Source organism: Ictidomys tridecemlineatus, chromosome 7 (genome assembly GCF_052094955.1).
Source record: "Ictidomys tridecemlineatus isolate mIctTri1 chromosome 7, mIctTri1.hap1, whole genome shotgun sequence".
Classification (NCBI taxonomy): domain Eukaryota; kingdom Metazoa; phylum Chordata; class Mammalia; order Rodentia; family Sciuridae; genus Ictidomys; species Ictidomys tridecemlineatus.
In genome coordinates, this window is record NC_135483.1 from 171622853 (window position 1) to 171641520 (window position 18668).

The window sequence follows — 18668 nt, forward strand, 5'->3', positions numbered from 1 at the left end:
CGGAGGGGGAGAGAGGAGAGAGAGGAGAAAGAGGAGAGAGGGAGTGAGAGAGAGAGGAAAGAGAGAGGAGAGGGAGAGAGAGGTGAGAGAGGAGAGAGGAGAGAGAGGGAGAAAGAGGAGAGAGAAGATAGAGAGAGGGGAGAGAGGAGAGAGAGGAGAGAGAGGAGATAGAGAGAGGGGAGAGAGGGATAGAGCGGAGAGAAAGGAGAGGAGAGACAAAGAGAGAGAGAGAGGGAGAGAGAGAGAGAGAGAGAGAGAGAGAGAGAGAGAGCGAGCGAGCATAATAGACAGGAAGACCAATGGAACAGAGTATAAGACATAGAGAAAAATCTTAATACCTACAACCATCTGGTATTTGATGAAACTGCCAGCAATATATTTTGGATTAAAAAACAGCCTTTTTTACAAATGGTGCTGGGAAAATTGGAAAGCTATACATAGAAAAATGAAACTAGACCCCTACGTCTCACAGTGTACAAAACTCAAATTGAAATGGATCAACGATTTAGTTATTAGACCAGAAACTATAAATCCTAGAAGAAAACAGAGTCAACACTCTATCATATAGGGGCTGATACTGACTTCCTTAACAGGTCCCACAAAGTGCAAGAAATAAAACTGATAATCAATAAGTGGGATGCCATCAAATTAAGAAGCATCTGCATAGCAAAAGAAATCATTAAGAGTATAAAGAGAGGGGCTGAGGTTGTGGCTCAGTGGTAGAGCACATGCCTAGCATGTGTGAGGCACTGGGTTCGATTCTCAGCACGACATATAAATAAATGAATAAAATAAAGGTCCATGCATCTAAAAAAATAATAAAAAGAAGAGAAAAAAAGAGTATGAAGAGAGAGCCTATGGAATGAGAGGAAACCTTGGCCAACTACCCCTCTGATAGGGAATTAATATCCAGAATATACAGAGAACTCAAAAAACTTAACACCAAAAAAGCAAGCAAGCCAACTAAACAGAAACTTCTCAAAAGAAGAAACACAATAACTATCAAATATATGAAAAAATGTTCAACATCTCTAGCAATCAAGGAAATGAAAATCAAAACTACACTAAGGTTTCATCTCACTCCAGTCAGAATGGCAATGATCAAGAATATAAACAAATGCTGATGAGGTTTGGGGAGAAAAGGCACACTTTATACATTGTTGGTGGGGCTACAAACTAGTACAGCCACTCTGGAAAGCAGTAAAGAGATTCCTCAAAAAACTAAGGATGGAACCACCATGTGACCTAGCTATCCCACCCTTAGTATTTTCCTAAAAGATCTAAAATTGGCATACTACAGCAATTCAGCCACCTCAATGTTTATAGCAGCACAATTTACAATAGCTAAATTATGGAATCAACCCAGATACCCATCAATAGATAAATGGATTAAGAAACTGTGGGGTGTGTAGAACACTAAAGTTCTACTCAGCCAATATAAAAGCATAAAATTATGGCATTTTTCAATAAATGGATGGAAATGGAAAATATATCCTGCCAAGTGAAATAAGTCAAACTTAGAAACTAAAAGGTCAAGTGTTTTCTCTCATATTTGAAAGCTTGAGACAAAGTAAATAGGGAAGGAAAGATAATAACATAAAGATAAAGAGATAATCAATAATATAAAAGAAAGAGGTCAAGAGATAAGGGTGGAGTGATGAGAAGGAGAAGGAAATGAAGAATGAATTCTTAAAAAAAATCATGTTATGTACAAACATAAATATATGACAAGGAAATTCACCTTTATGAATAAGTAGAAAGAACCAATCAAATATAAATTAATAGATTAGCAAAGGTAAGTCTAGTAGACAAAGCAGAAGGTGAGAGGGGAAAGAGGATAAGAGAGAAAAAGGAAAGGGAAAGGGCAATCATAAACTGAAATCAAATTCTATGCATGGATGAGTTTGTCTGGATGAACCCAATTACTTTGTATAACTATAAAACTCTAATAAAAATTATATATGATAACTATTTTCACAGCCCCTCAAATTCCTTATGTAATAATATCCTGTCTATGTCTAACTTGCCCAGGTTGTCTCAAAACATTTAATATAGCTAGTCTGTTCAAGTTGAGTTCATATACTGATTTGGTTGACATATTACTAAATCTATAATAGTTCCCTCTTCCTCCTTTTTTTTTTATTCCACATATTATTTATTCATTTTAATTTTCTTTTTTGGTGCTTGAGATTGAACTCAGGGCCTATGCTTGCTAAGTAAATGCTCTACCACTGAACTGTACCCCAACTCTACCTGTGTTTTTATTGAAGAAATTGGTTTATTTGTCCTATAAATTTTCTGCATTCTGGATTTGGTCAAGTCTATCTCCATAATATTGCTTAAATGTTCCTCCATTTCTCGTGGTTTCTGTCAAGTGCTACTTGGATCTCGAGGTTGAATCTGTTTTCCACCTGATGATTGTTTCTATTGCTCACCTCTCTCTACCTTTCACACATTTTCTCTCATGGGTCCCCTGTTAGAGTCTGTAAACAAGTCAAAATAACACCTGGCATTTTGCCAGGGGAATGTTAGAGTTCCTTAACAAGTCTGGATGGTGCCTGGCAAAATGCCAGAGGGAGTGGTTTGAGAAGTAACAAAAGCGAGCCATTAAGTGTGGAGATTCCTTATTGGTTGACTGATGTATCTAGTTTATGCTAATTAAGATAAGCTGTGCAAAATGTATAAATACCTCTGTTGTCCTACAATAAAGGGCTCCTACTCCTGCTGTATCAATGTACACAAGTTGTTCATCACACCCCCACACCCCCACTCCACCCCCGGTTATTTTGCCCAGTCAGACAGGCTTCGGCAGTCCCCTTCCTGGGTTCCCTTCATCTCTGCTCACCAAGTTCTCTTCATACTTAAAGGCTCTTATAACATTTTACCTATTCCTGAAGTCTTTCCAAACCCTCAGGATGAAAATAACCATCCTCCTCTGTACCCCCATGGCTCTACTATTTCACATTCATAAAATATTTGTCAAATTTTATAAAATTATTCTGAAAATCAGTAAGGAAGTAAAAAGCAACTGAGGAGCAGTTACAACCTCGAGCCAGTGACTCTAATTCCAGGGGCTCCTGGACCTCATTGCTTACAGACTGCCTGGCTTTTAGCTCCCCTAATCCTGGGCCTAAAGTAGTGGTCCCTTCTAGCACTGTCTGAAGCAGAGACAGAAAGCATCTTCCATTAACTGATAATAACTGCCTGAAGCTCTGTATTGTGAAAGATGCTAAGACCACATCTAGACTCAGCAGAAAACAGTGCTGTGGTGTCACTGTGGTGGTAAAGATCTACATTACGCATTTGCTGTCTGGTTTAAAGATCTTTATCAGCACCTCTCCTTACTTTCTTTGATTCCAGAGACCAAATCTCTCTTCACAATAGTAACATCCTAGACCTTTGAGAACACTTCATTATAAGGTACTTAACAATCTTAACTTTGTTTACCTGTCATCTGAAACATTTTAAAACTCTCCTTCTACTAACCTCTTTTCCTCTATCTTCTAATATTCACTGTTTTTACTAAAAAAAATATGAACATGATTATACTTTTCCAATGGCAGAATCTGGCTGTTCTTACAATGACTCTACTTCTTGTTGCTCATAGTCGTCGGGCCTCTCACTATTGCTCTGACTTCTAAAATCCCTTCTCTCATTCTCACCACATCCTCTCTTATGTTCCTTAAACAAGTCATGCACATTCTAGTTGCAAAGCCCTTGAAATTGTTGCACCCTCTGTCTGGAACACTTCCCCCAACTCCACTGCTTTATTTGCATCTCTCAATTTTTTACCTGGTGCTGTTCTCAGTGGAGCCATCCCTTGCACTCAAGTTAAAGAGCCCTTCAGTCTGTCTCTGTCATACCACCTTGCTTTATTTCCTTCAAAGTGCCCTCTCCTTCTCCTGAAGGCAGGGATCTTGATAACTCTCACCCCTATATATCAGTGGATGGCTCCATAAATATTTGATGAATGTAAGCTGGGCATACTGTTGCATACATGTAATCCCAGCGACTCAGGAGACTGAGGCAGGAGGATCACAAGTTCAAAGGTTGCCTCAGAAACTTAGTGAGACCCTAAGCAACTTAGCAAGACCTTGTGTTTAAATAAAATAAAAATAAAAAGGGCTCGGGACATGGCTCAATGGTTAAGTGCCCCTGGTTCAATTCTCTGGTACCAAAAATAATAAATTTAAAAATATTTGTTGACTGTATCAACAAAAGTCTGTGCTAGAATCTGTGGAAATGCCAAATGAATCAGATACAAATCCTTGGAGCCACACCTTGTTATCGGAGTTGGGGTAATACCCAAGTAACTGCCACCTGGTTCAGAACTCCTTGCTTCAGGACTTAAAGCCATATTCATCCAGGGTGGCTTCCCACAGCCTTATGTATCCAATTAAGAGAAATGCATTAGAATAGCACTTTTGACCTCTCTCCATTCCTTTGCACACTCCACCCCTGAGACATTTTATAGCCCACAGAAAGAAAAACACAGGCCCAGAAGGCTCTGCACCAAGTGCTCAGAGCCTTCTGACAAGTACAGCTAAAGGGCTCTAAGTCTCAGAGAATTAAGAGAGAACTTCTGCCTGAGAAGTTCTTGAGAATCTTGAGGAGGTGACAGCGTCAGAGATGGACTTGGAAGACAGTATTTGAAGAAGGCAGGAAAGCGGAAAGGGTGAGGCTTTCTTTCTCCTTCACTGATGTATACTCAGCTATCCTCAGTTACAGTCCTTCTTTTTCTTCTCATAAGTCCCACTTTCTCTTTGTGCCACAGTCACCCTAGTTTGAGTCCTCATCACCTCACATTATGATAAACTAGAAGAACCTTCTAATTGGTTTTTGTATCTCTGATTTTTTTCCACCTACCAACATTATACTTACTGCTTGGGCTAGTGGAGACAGTAGATTGCATCCCCTTTTCTCACCCAAGTTTTGAACCAATTGGGATTGACAGTGGGTACTGAGACACATGGAAATAAAAATATAAGCCAATTAGAGCATGCGGATTAGGTGTGTAGCAATAAATCGAACCTCAGGATTATACAGACCTACCTCTGAGACACAAGCAACATTGGATAGCTCCAGTTCTCTCCTCCTGAGGGACCATACATAAATGGTGGATTGCATGTGGGAACAGATCTGTAGGAGCTGGCCAGAATTAGTGCTTCTTGTGAGAGAGCCAAATTACCTGGTTCCTCTTGTAAGCTTGCAAATAAGTCACTCCTCCTTCTCAGGGGTGGAGTGTGCAAAGGAATGGAGAGGTCAAAAGTGCTATTCCAATGCATGTCTCTTTATTGGATACATAAGGCTGTGGGAAGCCACTCTGGATGAATATGACATTAAGTCCTGAAGCAAGGGGTTCTGAACCAGGTGGTAGTTACTTAGGTATTACCCCAACTCCGATAACAAGGTGTGGCTCCAAGAGTAGGAGTCACCTGCTAGGGTTAAGTTACACTCACCTGTTCCTTTGTAAAGCTATTCCTTCTGCCCCACCACCACAAAAAAAGCCCATTTCCAAATCTAGTCTGTCTCTGTCTCTCTCTGTCTCTCTCTCTTGGGACCTTCTCTTGCCTCCCTTTTTGGGGAGCCTAAGGCCAGGAGCTGGGGAAAGCTGTCTTGAAGCTTATAAAAGGTATTCTGTGTCACCCCAAATTCACACGAGTGACTTTAGTTCAGCTGCGTACTAGATGGGGGCAGCATACGGCTAACAGAAAGGAGGGTCCTGCCACCCTATTACCCTTGGTAACTTGTGAACTTCTTGTAAAGTGCTCTTCTAGGGAAGAAGGATGGGAAAGAGTAGAATGAATCAGAAATAACTTTCCTATGTTCATATATGAATACACAACCACTGTAACCCCCCCATCATGTACAACCATGAAAATGGGAAATTATACTACCCTATGTATGATATGTCAAAATACATTCTACTGTCATGTGTTACTAAAAACTACATATAAAAAATAAAAATAAATAAAAATAAAGTGCCCTTCTAATCTTAACTTTCAGGAAATTTTCAAATGCTTTCTGCGAAACATCACACCAAGTTTATTTGTCTGGCTTAAATATAATCTTATGAGATATATATACATATATATATAGCTTCATAACCTCAGTCCACTGCTATCCAAAATGAACCAGTTCCAGGCTACTTCCTGGCCATCCCTCATGTGTACTTGTGCTCGGCACCTGGGCTTTGTGCTCAACCCTCAAGCTCAGCTGAAATATGCTCTCCTCAAGGAAGACTTCTCTGCCATTCTAGATCACGATCATCACTCTTCTCTTTGCATTTTTGGTTGTTAAAACAGTTTCCAAGCACAATTATTTCATGTTATAGTACTCAATTATGTTTAATCCAGAAACTGGCAAAACACTTTTAACTAATTTTAGGTCTTTGTTCTCCTTATTACAAGAATAGGAGAGAAGTGAAATTAATAAGATTCACATTAGTCATGACACTGCTACAAATATGCATAGCAAAAACATGAAGAGAAGGACACTATGGAACCAAAGAGTGACTGTGTCTTGTACACTGTAAATATGCTTCACAGGCCCTACTTAGAATAGTGCTGGGCAGCACAGTGCACAGATGTTATCCCACAGGTATTTCTTAACAAACTTATTCTGTCAGAAAAGATGTAGGTACAAGTAATAATATTTCTATGACTACTTTGAAGACCTAAATAGAGTATATCTCATTCATTGTCTCCTCATAAACCTAGGGGGAAAGGCAGATTATCTGTGTAGGCTGCAGAGGAAATGAATCCCTAACATATCTAGCTCCATAGCTAGATACATCATCTTAGGGATATTTTTCTACGTAAGTTTTTTACTGTGGGCAACAATGATAACAATCAATACAGTCCTTGATTGATTTTCCTCCTTGAGTGTGAACCTGATTAGGAGATCACAAACCCATTTTTTTAATTTGTTCTAATTAGTTATATATGACAGTAGAATGCATTTTAACATACTGTACACTAATGTAGCACAACTTGTCATTCCTCTGATTGTACATGGTGCACAGTCACACTGGCAGTGTAATCATTCATGTATACAGGGTAATAATGTCCATCTTATTCCACCATCTTTCCCACCCCCCTACCGGCTCCTCTCCTCTCATTCCCTTCTGCTCAATTTAAAGTTCTTTTATTCTCTCCCCTGCCCCCATTGTGGATCAGCATCTGCTTATCAGAAAAAACATTCAGCCTTTGGGTTTTGGAGTTTGGCTTATTTCACTTAGCATGATATTCTCCAGCTCCATCCATTTATCTGCAAATGCCATAATTTCATTCTTCTTTAGGGCTGAGTACTAGTCTACTATGTATACATAACACATTTTCTTTATCTACTCATCTGTTGAAGTGCATCTAGGTTAATAGTTTAGCTATTGTGAATTCAGCTACTATAAACATTGATGTGGCTACATCATTGTAGTATGGTAATTTTAAGTCCTTTGGGTATAAACTGAGGAGTGGGATACTTGAGTCAAATGGTGATTCCATTCCAAGTTTTCTGAGGAATCTCCATACTGTTTTCCAGAGTGGCTGCACTGATTTACAGTTCCAGACACAGAGAAAAACCCACATAAATATGGTTATCTCATACTAGACAAAAGTGCCAAAAACATACACTGGAAAAAAGATAACCTCTTCAACAAATGGTGCTGGGAAAACTAGAAATCCATACATAGAAAAATGAAATTAAACCTCTATCTTACACCCTGCACAAAACTCAACTCAAAGTGGAAAAAATGTGGAGGCGCTAAAACAGAGTCCCTACACCTAATAAAAGAAAAAGTAGGCCCAAAGTTTCATTATGTCAGCTTAGGACCTGATTTCCTTCACAAGACTCCTAAAATGCAAATAATAAAATCAAGATTCAATAAATGGGATGGATTCAAACCAAAAAGCTTCTTCTCAGCAAAGGAAACAATAACATGAAGAGAGAGCCTACGAATGGGAGAAAATCTTTTATCATACACACCTCAGATGGAGGACTAATCTCCAGGATATATAAAGAGCTCAAAAAACTTAACACTAATGAAAACAAATAACCCAGTCAACACATGGGCTAAGGAACTGAACAGACATTTCACAGAAGAAAAAATACAATTGATCAACAAATATATGAAAAAATGTTAAACATCTCTAGCAATTAGAGAAATGCAAATCAAAACTACTCACTTTTGTCAGAATGGCAATTATCAAGAACACAAGCAATAATAAATGTTAGCTCCTCATGCTTTGCCATAGGGCAAAAGTCAGGTGTGGTGGCACACACCTGTAATCCCAATGACTCGGGAGGCTGAGGCAGGAGGATTGCAAGTTTGAAGTGAACTCAGCAACTTAGTGAGGTGCTAAGCAATTTGGCAAGACCCAGTCTAGGGATGTGGCTCAATGGTTAAGTGCCCTTGGGTTCAATCCCTAGTAACAAAAACAAAAACAAAAAACAAAACTTCAGATGACAGATTTTAAGATAAATGCCATTCCATTACTTATATCTTTGTCCATCCAGAGAATAATAGAAACTTAGAACCAGAAGGGATCCCAGAAATCCCATCAGCCCAGCCCCATCTGGTGCAAAACCTGTCAGTTACCTTTGCCAAGAAAACCCTGATTTTATTTAGGTTTAATATGGTGAGGGACAATGGCCTTTACCCTGCTTCATGGAAAGAATTATAATTTGTTCAAACCAATCAGTACTCCTATCTTCCTTTACCAGAGATGCCATGAGGTGGGGCATGTGACCTGGTTCTAGCACTGAGGGGGTTCTACTGGGAGCATCTGGGAAAGAGACCCAGAGGAAATGTCCTACTTGCCCTTCCTATCTTTGGCTGTTGATACCTAAAAAAATGAATTTGGGGCATTTTTTTAAGCCAGTCAGGAAAGGCCACATGATTTCATTTATGTGAAATGACCATAATAGGCAAATCCATGGAAGAGACTTTATTAGTAGTTGCCAGGGGCAGGAAAGGTGCAGGGAACAGGGTAGTGACTGCTAATGGGCATGGGTTTCTTCTTGGGGTAGTGAAGATGGCTCAGAATTAGATAATGGTGATGCTTGCACACCTTGCTAAAAACCACTAAAATTATGTTTTTGGAAACTAGATTGAGACCAGAGGCACTCTACCATGGGGCTACATCTCTATTTGTTTTTATTTTTATTTTTTTGAGACAGAAATCTCACCAATTAGTCTAGGTGGTTTCCAACTTGTGATCCTCCTGCCTCAGCCTCCTGAGTAATTGGAATTCAAACATGCACAACCTCACTTGGTAAACCATTTTTATTTTCTGATTTTTTACAAACTCTCTGGACTTTTTCTAATATTTTACAAAAAAATAATTGTTGGGAGAGTCCTCCAGGAGTGGACTCCTTCAAAAAAGACCCTTCCCTCACCAGTTGAATAGTTTGGCTTTGCACTCCTAAAAAATAGAAAGTCTAGTGGTCTATTTTCAGAACATAGTATTTAGGCTTAAGTGTAAAAGTGGAATGTTAAGATTCAATCAGAGCTAGTTTGAGATTACCAACCTGTATCCAGTCTAGCCATTTTAACTGTAGCTCTTCCCTTTGCCCTCTTCAGAGCCAATCACATAGATTGTAATCCTGAGCTCCTTCTATCAGAGCAAGCGCAGTGCTGATATGAATAAAAGCAGACAGACTACCTGCCTACACATGCTTGCTTGCCAGATTGTTCACTGTTCTGTAGCACATCCTTCTGCAGAAGTTTGCCTTGCTGAGTAACTTCAGCACAGGCCTGATTTCTTGCAGCACCTGGACATTTTTAACACTGCACTGAGGATGTTTTCAGTAGTTTGGTAAAATTGAGAAGTTATACAGATATTTGTGCACATTTGTTTAAGTTTGCAAACTGTCCTTCTTGGAAAGGACTCATAAGCTCAAATCCATTTACATAAAGGGTAAGAAAATAGGCTCAGTTTTGTGGCAATGGATGATGTAGTTTTTTTAACTGAACTTCCTTTGAACAACTGAAAGTTGGAAAGGACAAATGTCCACTCATCAATAAATGGTGATGGTCTTTGAAATCCAGATGCTGTGGGTCTGGGTGTGGAGGGGATTGTCTTTGTGGACAAAGAAACCTCTGGAGTTGTGGATGTGGGTTAGAATGGCTGAGATGACAAAACCCAAGACCAGAAGGCCATCACCAGCTAGAAGAAAGGCTAGGGTTTACTACAGTGTCAATTTGTTCTCTTTGAAGAATTTGTTCTTGCCAGGCATGGTGGTATATACCTGGTATTCCAAGCAACTTTGGAGGCTGAGGTAGGAGGATTTCAAGTTCAAGGCCAGCCTTAGCAACTTAGCTAGGCCCTAAGTCTCAAAATTTAAAAAAATAAATAAATAAATTAAAAAGGGAGGGGACAGGAGAGTTGTGGCTCAGTGGTAGAGTGCTCACCTAGCATATGCAAGGCACTGGGTTCATCCTCAACAGCACACACCTACAACTAAAAAAGTATTTAAAAAATAAATTTAAAAAGGGCTGGGGGAGTGGCTCGTGGTAAAGCACCCCTGGATTCAATCCTAGTATAAAAATTTGAAGGAAAAAAAGTGTTCTTTATTTCTTAAAATTTATTTATTTATTTATTTATTATGGTGCTGAGGATCCAACCCAAGCCCTTACACATGGTAGACAAGCACTCTACCACTGAGTTACACCCCGGCTATTCTTTTAAATACAGGAAAATTTGAATAAAAATGGTTCATGATCTTATAATTCAGAAACTAACTCATATTTTATTCTTTTTAACCAAATCATATTTTATAAGCACATCCCATCCCCTCATTGTTGTACCAATGAGGGAAGAAAAGAGGCATCACCAATACACTGAGAATAGAAAGAGCAAAAAGGCAGAAAAATTGATGACACTGGGACCACCCACTTCTGGGCTTCTTGAAATAGTGCTTGACATTCATTAAGTGTTCAATAGCTATATATAAGTTAGATGAAAAAATAAGAGGATAATGGCCTTACCACCTGTGCCACTTTTAGTCAAGTGTTCTCTTATTTGCTTCTGAAAACACTCTAATTTAACAGATTTGGAAAGAGGTTTCTGGAGGTGAAATGACTTCGCCAAGTTCATACCACAAAGTAGACAAGTTGCAAGTAGAACTCCAAATGTTTGAAATAGGGCAAACTGTTTTATTTGTGTTGAAGGGATGAGGCATGAGGCCTAAATGTCCTTGGGCTTGAAAGATAGTCTAGCAGAGGAATTGTGAGTCATCTCTGGAGTTGGGCCTGGCTTGGAATCCCAGCCTCACCATAAACTTTGTGGATGGCCTTAGGTGGGTTCAAGTCTCTTAGCCCAAGTTTCCTCATTTGTAGAATCAGGACATTATCACCTACCATGTTAAATTACTGAGAATATTCATTAAGATAAAGAATAAATACTTAACAGAGGGCTGGGTATAAAGTTAACCCTCATTTAATGATAGTTCTCATTGAAACATTAATAACAAACTTCATTCAACTTGACACAAGGTGTAGGTAAGGAGAAAAGAAAGCATTTCCTCTTGGGAAAAAAATTGTAACTATACTGTTCTGATTTTCTAAGCATTGATACTAGAATTCAACCTTCCATTGGTTTATATATGGTACAGTACAAAGTCTTCTGCTATATGGTTCATATCTTCAAAAGACTTCCAATCGGGCTGGGGTTATAGCTCAGTGGTAGAGCAGTTGCCTAGCATGTGTGAGGTATTGGGTTTGATCCTTGGCACTACAAATAAATAAATAAAGGTATCATGTCCATCTACAACTAAAAAAAAAAAAAATAGAAAAAAAAAAGGACTTCTAACCTAGTATGAAAACTGGCTAGATAGGCAATTAACAATAATGTTCAACAGAATAAAATGTGCTTGGGAAACAGAGGTAAAGGGCAAAAAGGATATTAATTGAGAAACAAACTGGAAAGGTCTCATGGAGGATGTGACATTTGAATTGGTCCTTGAAAGATAATGGAAAATTCTTGGTAAGTGAAAAGGGCAAAGAAAGTATTCTGGGATGAAGAGATAGCACAAGCAAAGGCCCAGGAACTTGAAAGCACATGGCACATTAAAAACTGGCAGAAAAGGTTAGGATGAAGGAAGGTGTGGGCGATGAGGCTGGGAAGAAACCAGAAGGCTTTATAAAGTTTACACTTAATTTTTCAAGTAATGGGGAGCCAGGGTTCATTTATAAGAATGAAAAGACTTATGTTTGAGGAAGATAACTCTTGTCAGTTTGTAAAATTAATAACCATAGTTTTCCTTAGCCAAAAAAAAAAAAGATAAAAGACATTAAAAGAATAACCACAAAGAATATCAGACACTGTTTTCACAATTCCCACACAGAAGTGTTAGGAATCAGAATGCAGATTGTCGATGAGCATAGAGGGTTTCCAGAGAGCTGCCACAAGCCAACATTCAACAATGCAACCCAGGGAGACTCTATGACCATACAAAATCAACTTCCTATAGCCTATTTTAGCAACTTCTTTGTACTGACTAATCTTGTTGAATGGTGAATCATAAATTCAGCAAGAAACCTTGTCCTGGTGACCTCACTTATTTTAAGCTCACAGGAATATTCCCACCTCTACTGATTCCAAGTCTTTTTAGAAACACCATAATTGAAATAGCAGTCATTTTAGTTTAAGTCCCATATTTGGCTTTTTTTTTTTTTTTAAGTGAAAGACCAGGAGGGAAAAAAGAAACCGAAACGGAGTAACATAAAACCCAGGATAAAGAAACTATATTGCCATGGTTTTTCTAGTCCTAAAGAAAATCTCTGCTTGAGACCTTCTCCTGAAGTACTCAGAACAAGAAAATACAAGCATAGGAATGGTACTAGGTCACCAGAGAGTAAGACCTATGGAAACAGAAGCTCGGTGACTATGGTGCTTGCCAAGCAGATGAAAATGTGGACACAGCCAGGGAGGGAAAGTAAGTTAGATTCTGACAGTTTGTTGAATTTCAGAGCTCTCTAGCCAATGCAAAAGATTTCTTTTAACATTTCTGATTTTTAAAAATTGCCACTACAGTTAATCCAGAAGTAGAGTTACAGGGCACACAGAAAATTTTCAGTGTTAAATAATTTCAACCATACCCATGTTTCATCCTGATCTTTTGTTACAGATCTGACTACTAATTAGCTCCGACACAACCATGAGTCAGGGTCAATTCTAATATGTCCTAAAAGAGACAGTTTTAGAGCTGGGCAGGACTGTGGAGATCATTTAACTGCCTTGTAGGTTTGTAAACCAAAGGCAACATTCGATAAGTGGTTTTTCCAAACTTACTTAGTTAGGAGTAGAGTTAAGACACTTTTGAGTTCCATAAAACCTCACCTTCCTCTACAGTGTGTCTTCATTTATAGAGACAAGTGTATGTTTGTATGTGTTTATAACCTATCTTTCAAATATATAACATATCTAACATTCACCATGTTCATTTTGTTGTTGTTGTTCTAACCTAAAAGGTATGTGTATATTTGAATTGTAATTCTGTAATGTTAGGACTCTGCCTTCTCCACCCTATGGGAAATTCCTAGTATCTGTGGTTGTATCAATATTCAGTGAGCAGCAGACAATGATGCAGAGGAGAAGAGGGTTAAGTATGGATACTAATCAAGAGTATGTCTTTTTAATTAAGGTGTGCTAGAACTAGAAATCAGCCATTTTGGTGGTGGATCAGGGCTCTCCCTCAAAGTAATTCCCAGTCAACAGCTGTCCAGGGCATGTCAGACACTGGGTTGTCAGTAAGGAAAGGAGCTTACCCTGAGAAAGTTTTACTCTCCACCACCTACCTGGAGGTTCTTTAGAAATAACTGCCTCTGCTACTACCTTGCCTGAGGTCTTTCCTCCCATCACTTTAGGACCTAACCTGTTGACCTTATTATCCAATTATTCTCAGGGAATGCAGACAGCAGTCATTACACTGGATTCAAGCCACACCCCCACTGACCTGCACAGACACCCTGGCAGCACCCTTCTTGAATGGGCCCAGGCAACATTCCTTCTTAATGAGTCAGCCTTGGGTCTGCCTGTGCCAGAGGCAACACAATCTCTAGAATGCACAATCTCTAGGCCCTTATTCTATGCTTCCAAATCTGTGGGGTCAGTTCACTTCAGCTCTCTGTATGGCTAATATTTAAGAGTGTGAAAGGCAAAGTTACAGTCTCTCTTTTGCATATTCACCAGTCCCCCAAAGAACTGTGACCAGTTCTACGGTAGCCATGTATTTCAGTAAGTATTCTAAATGCAGGAGACAGTCCTTGCCTAGCTAGAGTGCTTTTGTGTGCCTCAGTTTCTTCTGTATTAATGTCTCCTATTTAATGTCCACAAGAATTGAATGTATATTACTATTAGCCCACATTTTATAGAAAAAAATAAGTGAACAACAAAGATATTAAGAAACCTGTCTTATGTTGCCCCACTAGAAAGGATTAGAAGAAGGTTTGGAACTCTAGCAATCTAAGTTCAGAGTCAGTGTTTTTAGCTAAAATGCTATTTGTTTGATCAGAAGGTCTTCTTCAGACAGCAAAATAGCTGCTACCACCCACAGCTACCTGCTGCCCTCATTACACCAGAACAGAATCTGCTTTGTGCCCAAAGCATCTTTTACCTTGATATGGCTCAAGAGCCAGTTGTTCACCATCAATGGTGGCAGAAGACACTGAGGTGCTACTTAATAAAGACCTCTGAACTTGTTATGGGAGGAAGAAGAGGGGATAATACAAAGTAGGAGAAGAAGAACAGATGGACAAGGAGAAGGAAAGACATTCCTGATACGTCTTTAAACTATTCAAGGTGAGATCAGAAAAAGACAGGATTAAAAATGAATATCAACTGGAGAAAATATAAGACCATGTAGTAATAAAGCCCATAAGAATGACAGAGCTGGACACAAAACCAAGTTGATCACATCAAAATAAATACATTTCACTAAATATCATTTCTTCTCAGGATCCCCCAGTCTCTCATTAAATTTTGTTAATTCTTAGAACAGCAGAAGTGGGAGATGATAAGATTATGAAACATTTTGGGATATAATATAAACATGTTTGAGGTGCCTGTGGAACAGTCCAATACAGATGTTAACCAAGCAGTTGGACATGGAAGTCTGCAGCTCAGGCTTGACTCAGAAGTAATGGATCTTCATCTCCAGTTCTAGCCAAGATACTACACCACCTCCCTCTGCTTTTGGGATATGTCTCAGGGGAAACAAGGAGCCTCTCTTCAGTTTGTATGGCTAATTTTAAAGATTTTGAAATAAACTCTACTCAATGATATTAGGTGATTTTGACTAGTATGCACCAGATGTTGGCACATCTCTCCTCAAATGCTTGTGAGAACTAGTCACCAGAGAGGGTGATCATCCATGAATCTAGAACTTATCTTTATTCCCAGCCCAAGAATGACTGGCCATTGCTTGCTCCTGCCCTTGACCTAGTGAGCAATAAAACATGACCTATCTTACTTGCTCACCAAAGCATGCTAGAAAAAATGGATCTGAAGCTCAGTATGTCCTTTGCTCAAGTTTGCTGATTCCTTTCGGATGTCTACTTTGTAGATGACCCAAAGTGTCCAGAATGTATTATACAAATACCTGCAAATGCCATTTGTTACAGTTTGTTTCAAAATTCCACTCACTAGATCTATTTTAATATAAAGTTATAGGCAACTTTCTAAAAGTTTTTATTAGTGCATTATTCTTATACATAATAGTGGGGTTCATTTTGACACATTCATAAATTTATATAACATAATTGGCTCCATTTCAATTCCCACTACTTCCTCTTTCCCTCCCCTCCTCCCTCTCCCTTGACTTTTTTTTCAACTGAGAATTAAAGAATAATAATCATATTTGTCAAATACTCAAGGAAAAGTTCAGAACTTTAGAGAAGTAAGGCCTAGTTCTTGAATTTAAAGCTGAAGAATATCGGAAAAATAAAGTTGAAAATATGACATCCTTTTAATTTGGCTTATGCCAGGGTTTTAGAATGGTCAAGGAGACTTAGTGATAAAATTCTAAATGAATTTTAAGAAACAAAAACACAGCTGAGGTTATTTTCTAATCAAAGAGTGCACGTGTTACAGGCACCCAAGCAGCTCAAAGGCAAAGCCATCATTCTGCTAGATATGAATGGGACTTAGCAACTCATTTTTCCTCTACTATCTGATCAGTCACCATTGCTTTATAATTGCTTTATAATGTCCTTTTCCTTTTATTGCCAAGGTCATCCCCCTTGGCTAGATGTAAAGAAGACTGAGGAGAGGAGGAAAGAAATTACGAGTCATGAATTTGACTTGTAATTTATTTTTATCTATCTATCTATCTATCTGTCTATCTATCTATCTATCTATCTATCAATTTATTTTGAGGTGGGGTCTTGCAAACTGCCCAGGCTAGCCTCAAACTTATGATCCTAGTGCCTCAGCCTCCTGACTCACAGGGATTATAGGCATGCGCCATCATACCTGGCTAAGAAAGAATTTTAAAAGGATGAATTTGAACTATATGTGAAACTGCAGCACTGTGGCAGGGACAGCTCATTTCCTTAATATACATATTAAACTATACCCTTGCCTCGGGTTGCACTTACAAACTAATTTTATACATTATAATGTAAAATGTATCAATGGACTGCCAAGCAATGCTACAGATGAAAGTAACTATCAAACAATATAAAGTACACACATACACAGAAACCCCGTTAATTGGGGAGAAGCCATCCAAATTAAGGGTCAAGCAGAGTTATTAAAGAATCATCAGGAATAAAAATGGATAGTCTGTATAAATGAGGTTATCTTGAAGGAAAATGGAAAGATTTTTGTTAGGACTTACAGAAGAGAAATTTCATGTGTAAGTATGTGAGTTTTACCTACATGTGCACATGTATATGCATAAAATGTGAGGAGAAGTGAAATGCAAGGCCCTATAGCCTGAGGTCTGCACTGTCTACACTGTCTTCTCCCTCCTCTGTCCACTATAGTCCCTGCCACTCACTCAGCTATAAAGTAAAGCAGATGTTTCCCCACAAAGATTTCAGTTGACCATCTACTATCTCTCATTACTGAGGAACTTCTTGAGTCTTCATTAGTATCTGATGCCTTCAGCTAGAGCAGAAGCACTGTGGGGGCAGAAACTGTGTTTTCTTCATAGGTCTTCAAATCCATCACAACACAAGGTTCAGCCCAAAAGGTGTACCAATCAGCAGCTATTAATGTGAACACACAGTAACATACAATACTCAAAGGAAAATACATTAAATATGAGACTATTCTGATTTTAATGCACAAGATTAGAAAGGAAGAATTAATCATAGGTGTCTTTTTGCTAAATGCCTTTTAAGAAGATACTAGGACTGTTGACTAGAGGTAAAGTAAAATGCAAACGTAAATGGAAGAGAGAACTTCAATAAGGAAAGCCAGATGTGGATACTGGACAGTAACATTCTCCTGAAGCAGATACAAGAGAGACAAAGGGAAAAAATTAACATTGTTCAATAAACCTCAAATATAAAAACATACCAGTATTTCCTTGGGCATCTTCTACCTTACTTGGAGAGGGCAACAGAAAAGGTGGCCTGGTGAAGGGAGGACCTGGAAGAGAAGATTGCTGCTGCTGCTGTTGCTGCAAAGGCATGGTTTTGAGGACCATGCGCCAGTCCACTTGGGTAATATCTGACCTTGATCGAGCATGCCCTGGCTTGAAAGTAGAAGTTTCATCCAATAAGTCATTCACAGAACGAGGTCTATCCCTTCGACGCTGACAGATATTGAAAAAATTAAAGGTTGATGCTTCCTTTTGTTCCATCCAGGAAAGATTATCTGGAGTTGTCCCTCTCTGGACCACAAACTGTTCTTTGGCAGGGAAGACATTTTGAGCTTTGGTTTCTATGAGCTTGCTCTTACAGTGGTCCCAGATCATGCCCCCCTTGCCCAGGGAGGCAACATTTCTCATAGCACCATTGTCTGTTATGTTACTGAGTACCTCATGTCCCACCAGTTCAGGGACTTCCTGAATCCCATAAACTTCTGCTTGCTGAACAGCCTTTTCTAGCTTGCTATCAAAAGTACTAAAGAAATCCTCAGTAACTTCTAATGCTGGGCTGATATCATCCACTTCCAAAGCTTCCATTTCACAGGTTCCAAGAGGCCTAGGCCTCCTAAGCTAGTTCAGGAAAGAGCTTCATGAACATTCATCCAACAAAGAGAGTTGCTTCAGCAATAGAGCTATGAAAACCACTGGAAGGAACCTTCGTTCAGTTGCCTAGAGCAGGCCAAGCTCAAGAGTGATTGATGTTTTCCTGGTCATTGAAAACATTTGCTAGCTAACAGAGGTATAGGGAGAGGGATGTTTCTTTGAGCTTATCTGAAGACAACAGGTAGTGCTTGTCAAAGTAATGCAGTGGCAATTCTTGATTTCCTGGAATAAAATAAATAGGACAACATTGGTACATGGTTCAGAGTACTATAATACTATAATACTCAAATATGCCCAATTACTTTTCAATCTTTACAACCCTTCCATGTAGTTTGTGTACATGTTGTCCCCTTTACACAAAGGGGACAACATGTACACAAAGTTCCACTGTCAGGAGGACACATCACTCCTTGCTTTGTACTAGAACTTACACAGAGCAGGATGGAATTCTTCATAAGGAGAAATAA

General features: G+C 39.0%; 1 protein-coding gene across 6 annotated transcripts in view; it reads right to left on the minus strand.

Annotated features, from left to right (window-relative positions):
* The window catches only part of Plekhm3 (pleckstrin homology domain containing M3), a 215109-nt gene that overhangs the window by 178441 nt on the left and 18000 nt on the right, over positions 1-18668 (minus strand). For all 6 annotated transcript variants that reach the window (XR_013424271.1, XR_013424270.1, XM_040294802.2 and 3 more), the window contains exon 2: positions 17526-18423. Coding sequence is in view for 4 of the 6 variants with exons in the window: in XM_040294802.2 (XP_040150736.1) it covers positions 17526-18135 (610 nt within the window). In the remaining 2 variants the exon portion in view is untranslated. The remainder of the gene's footprint in view (positions 1-17525; positions 18424-18668) is intronic.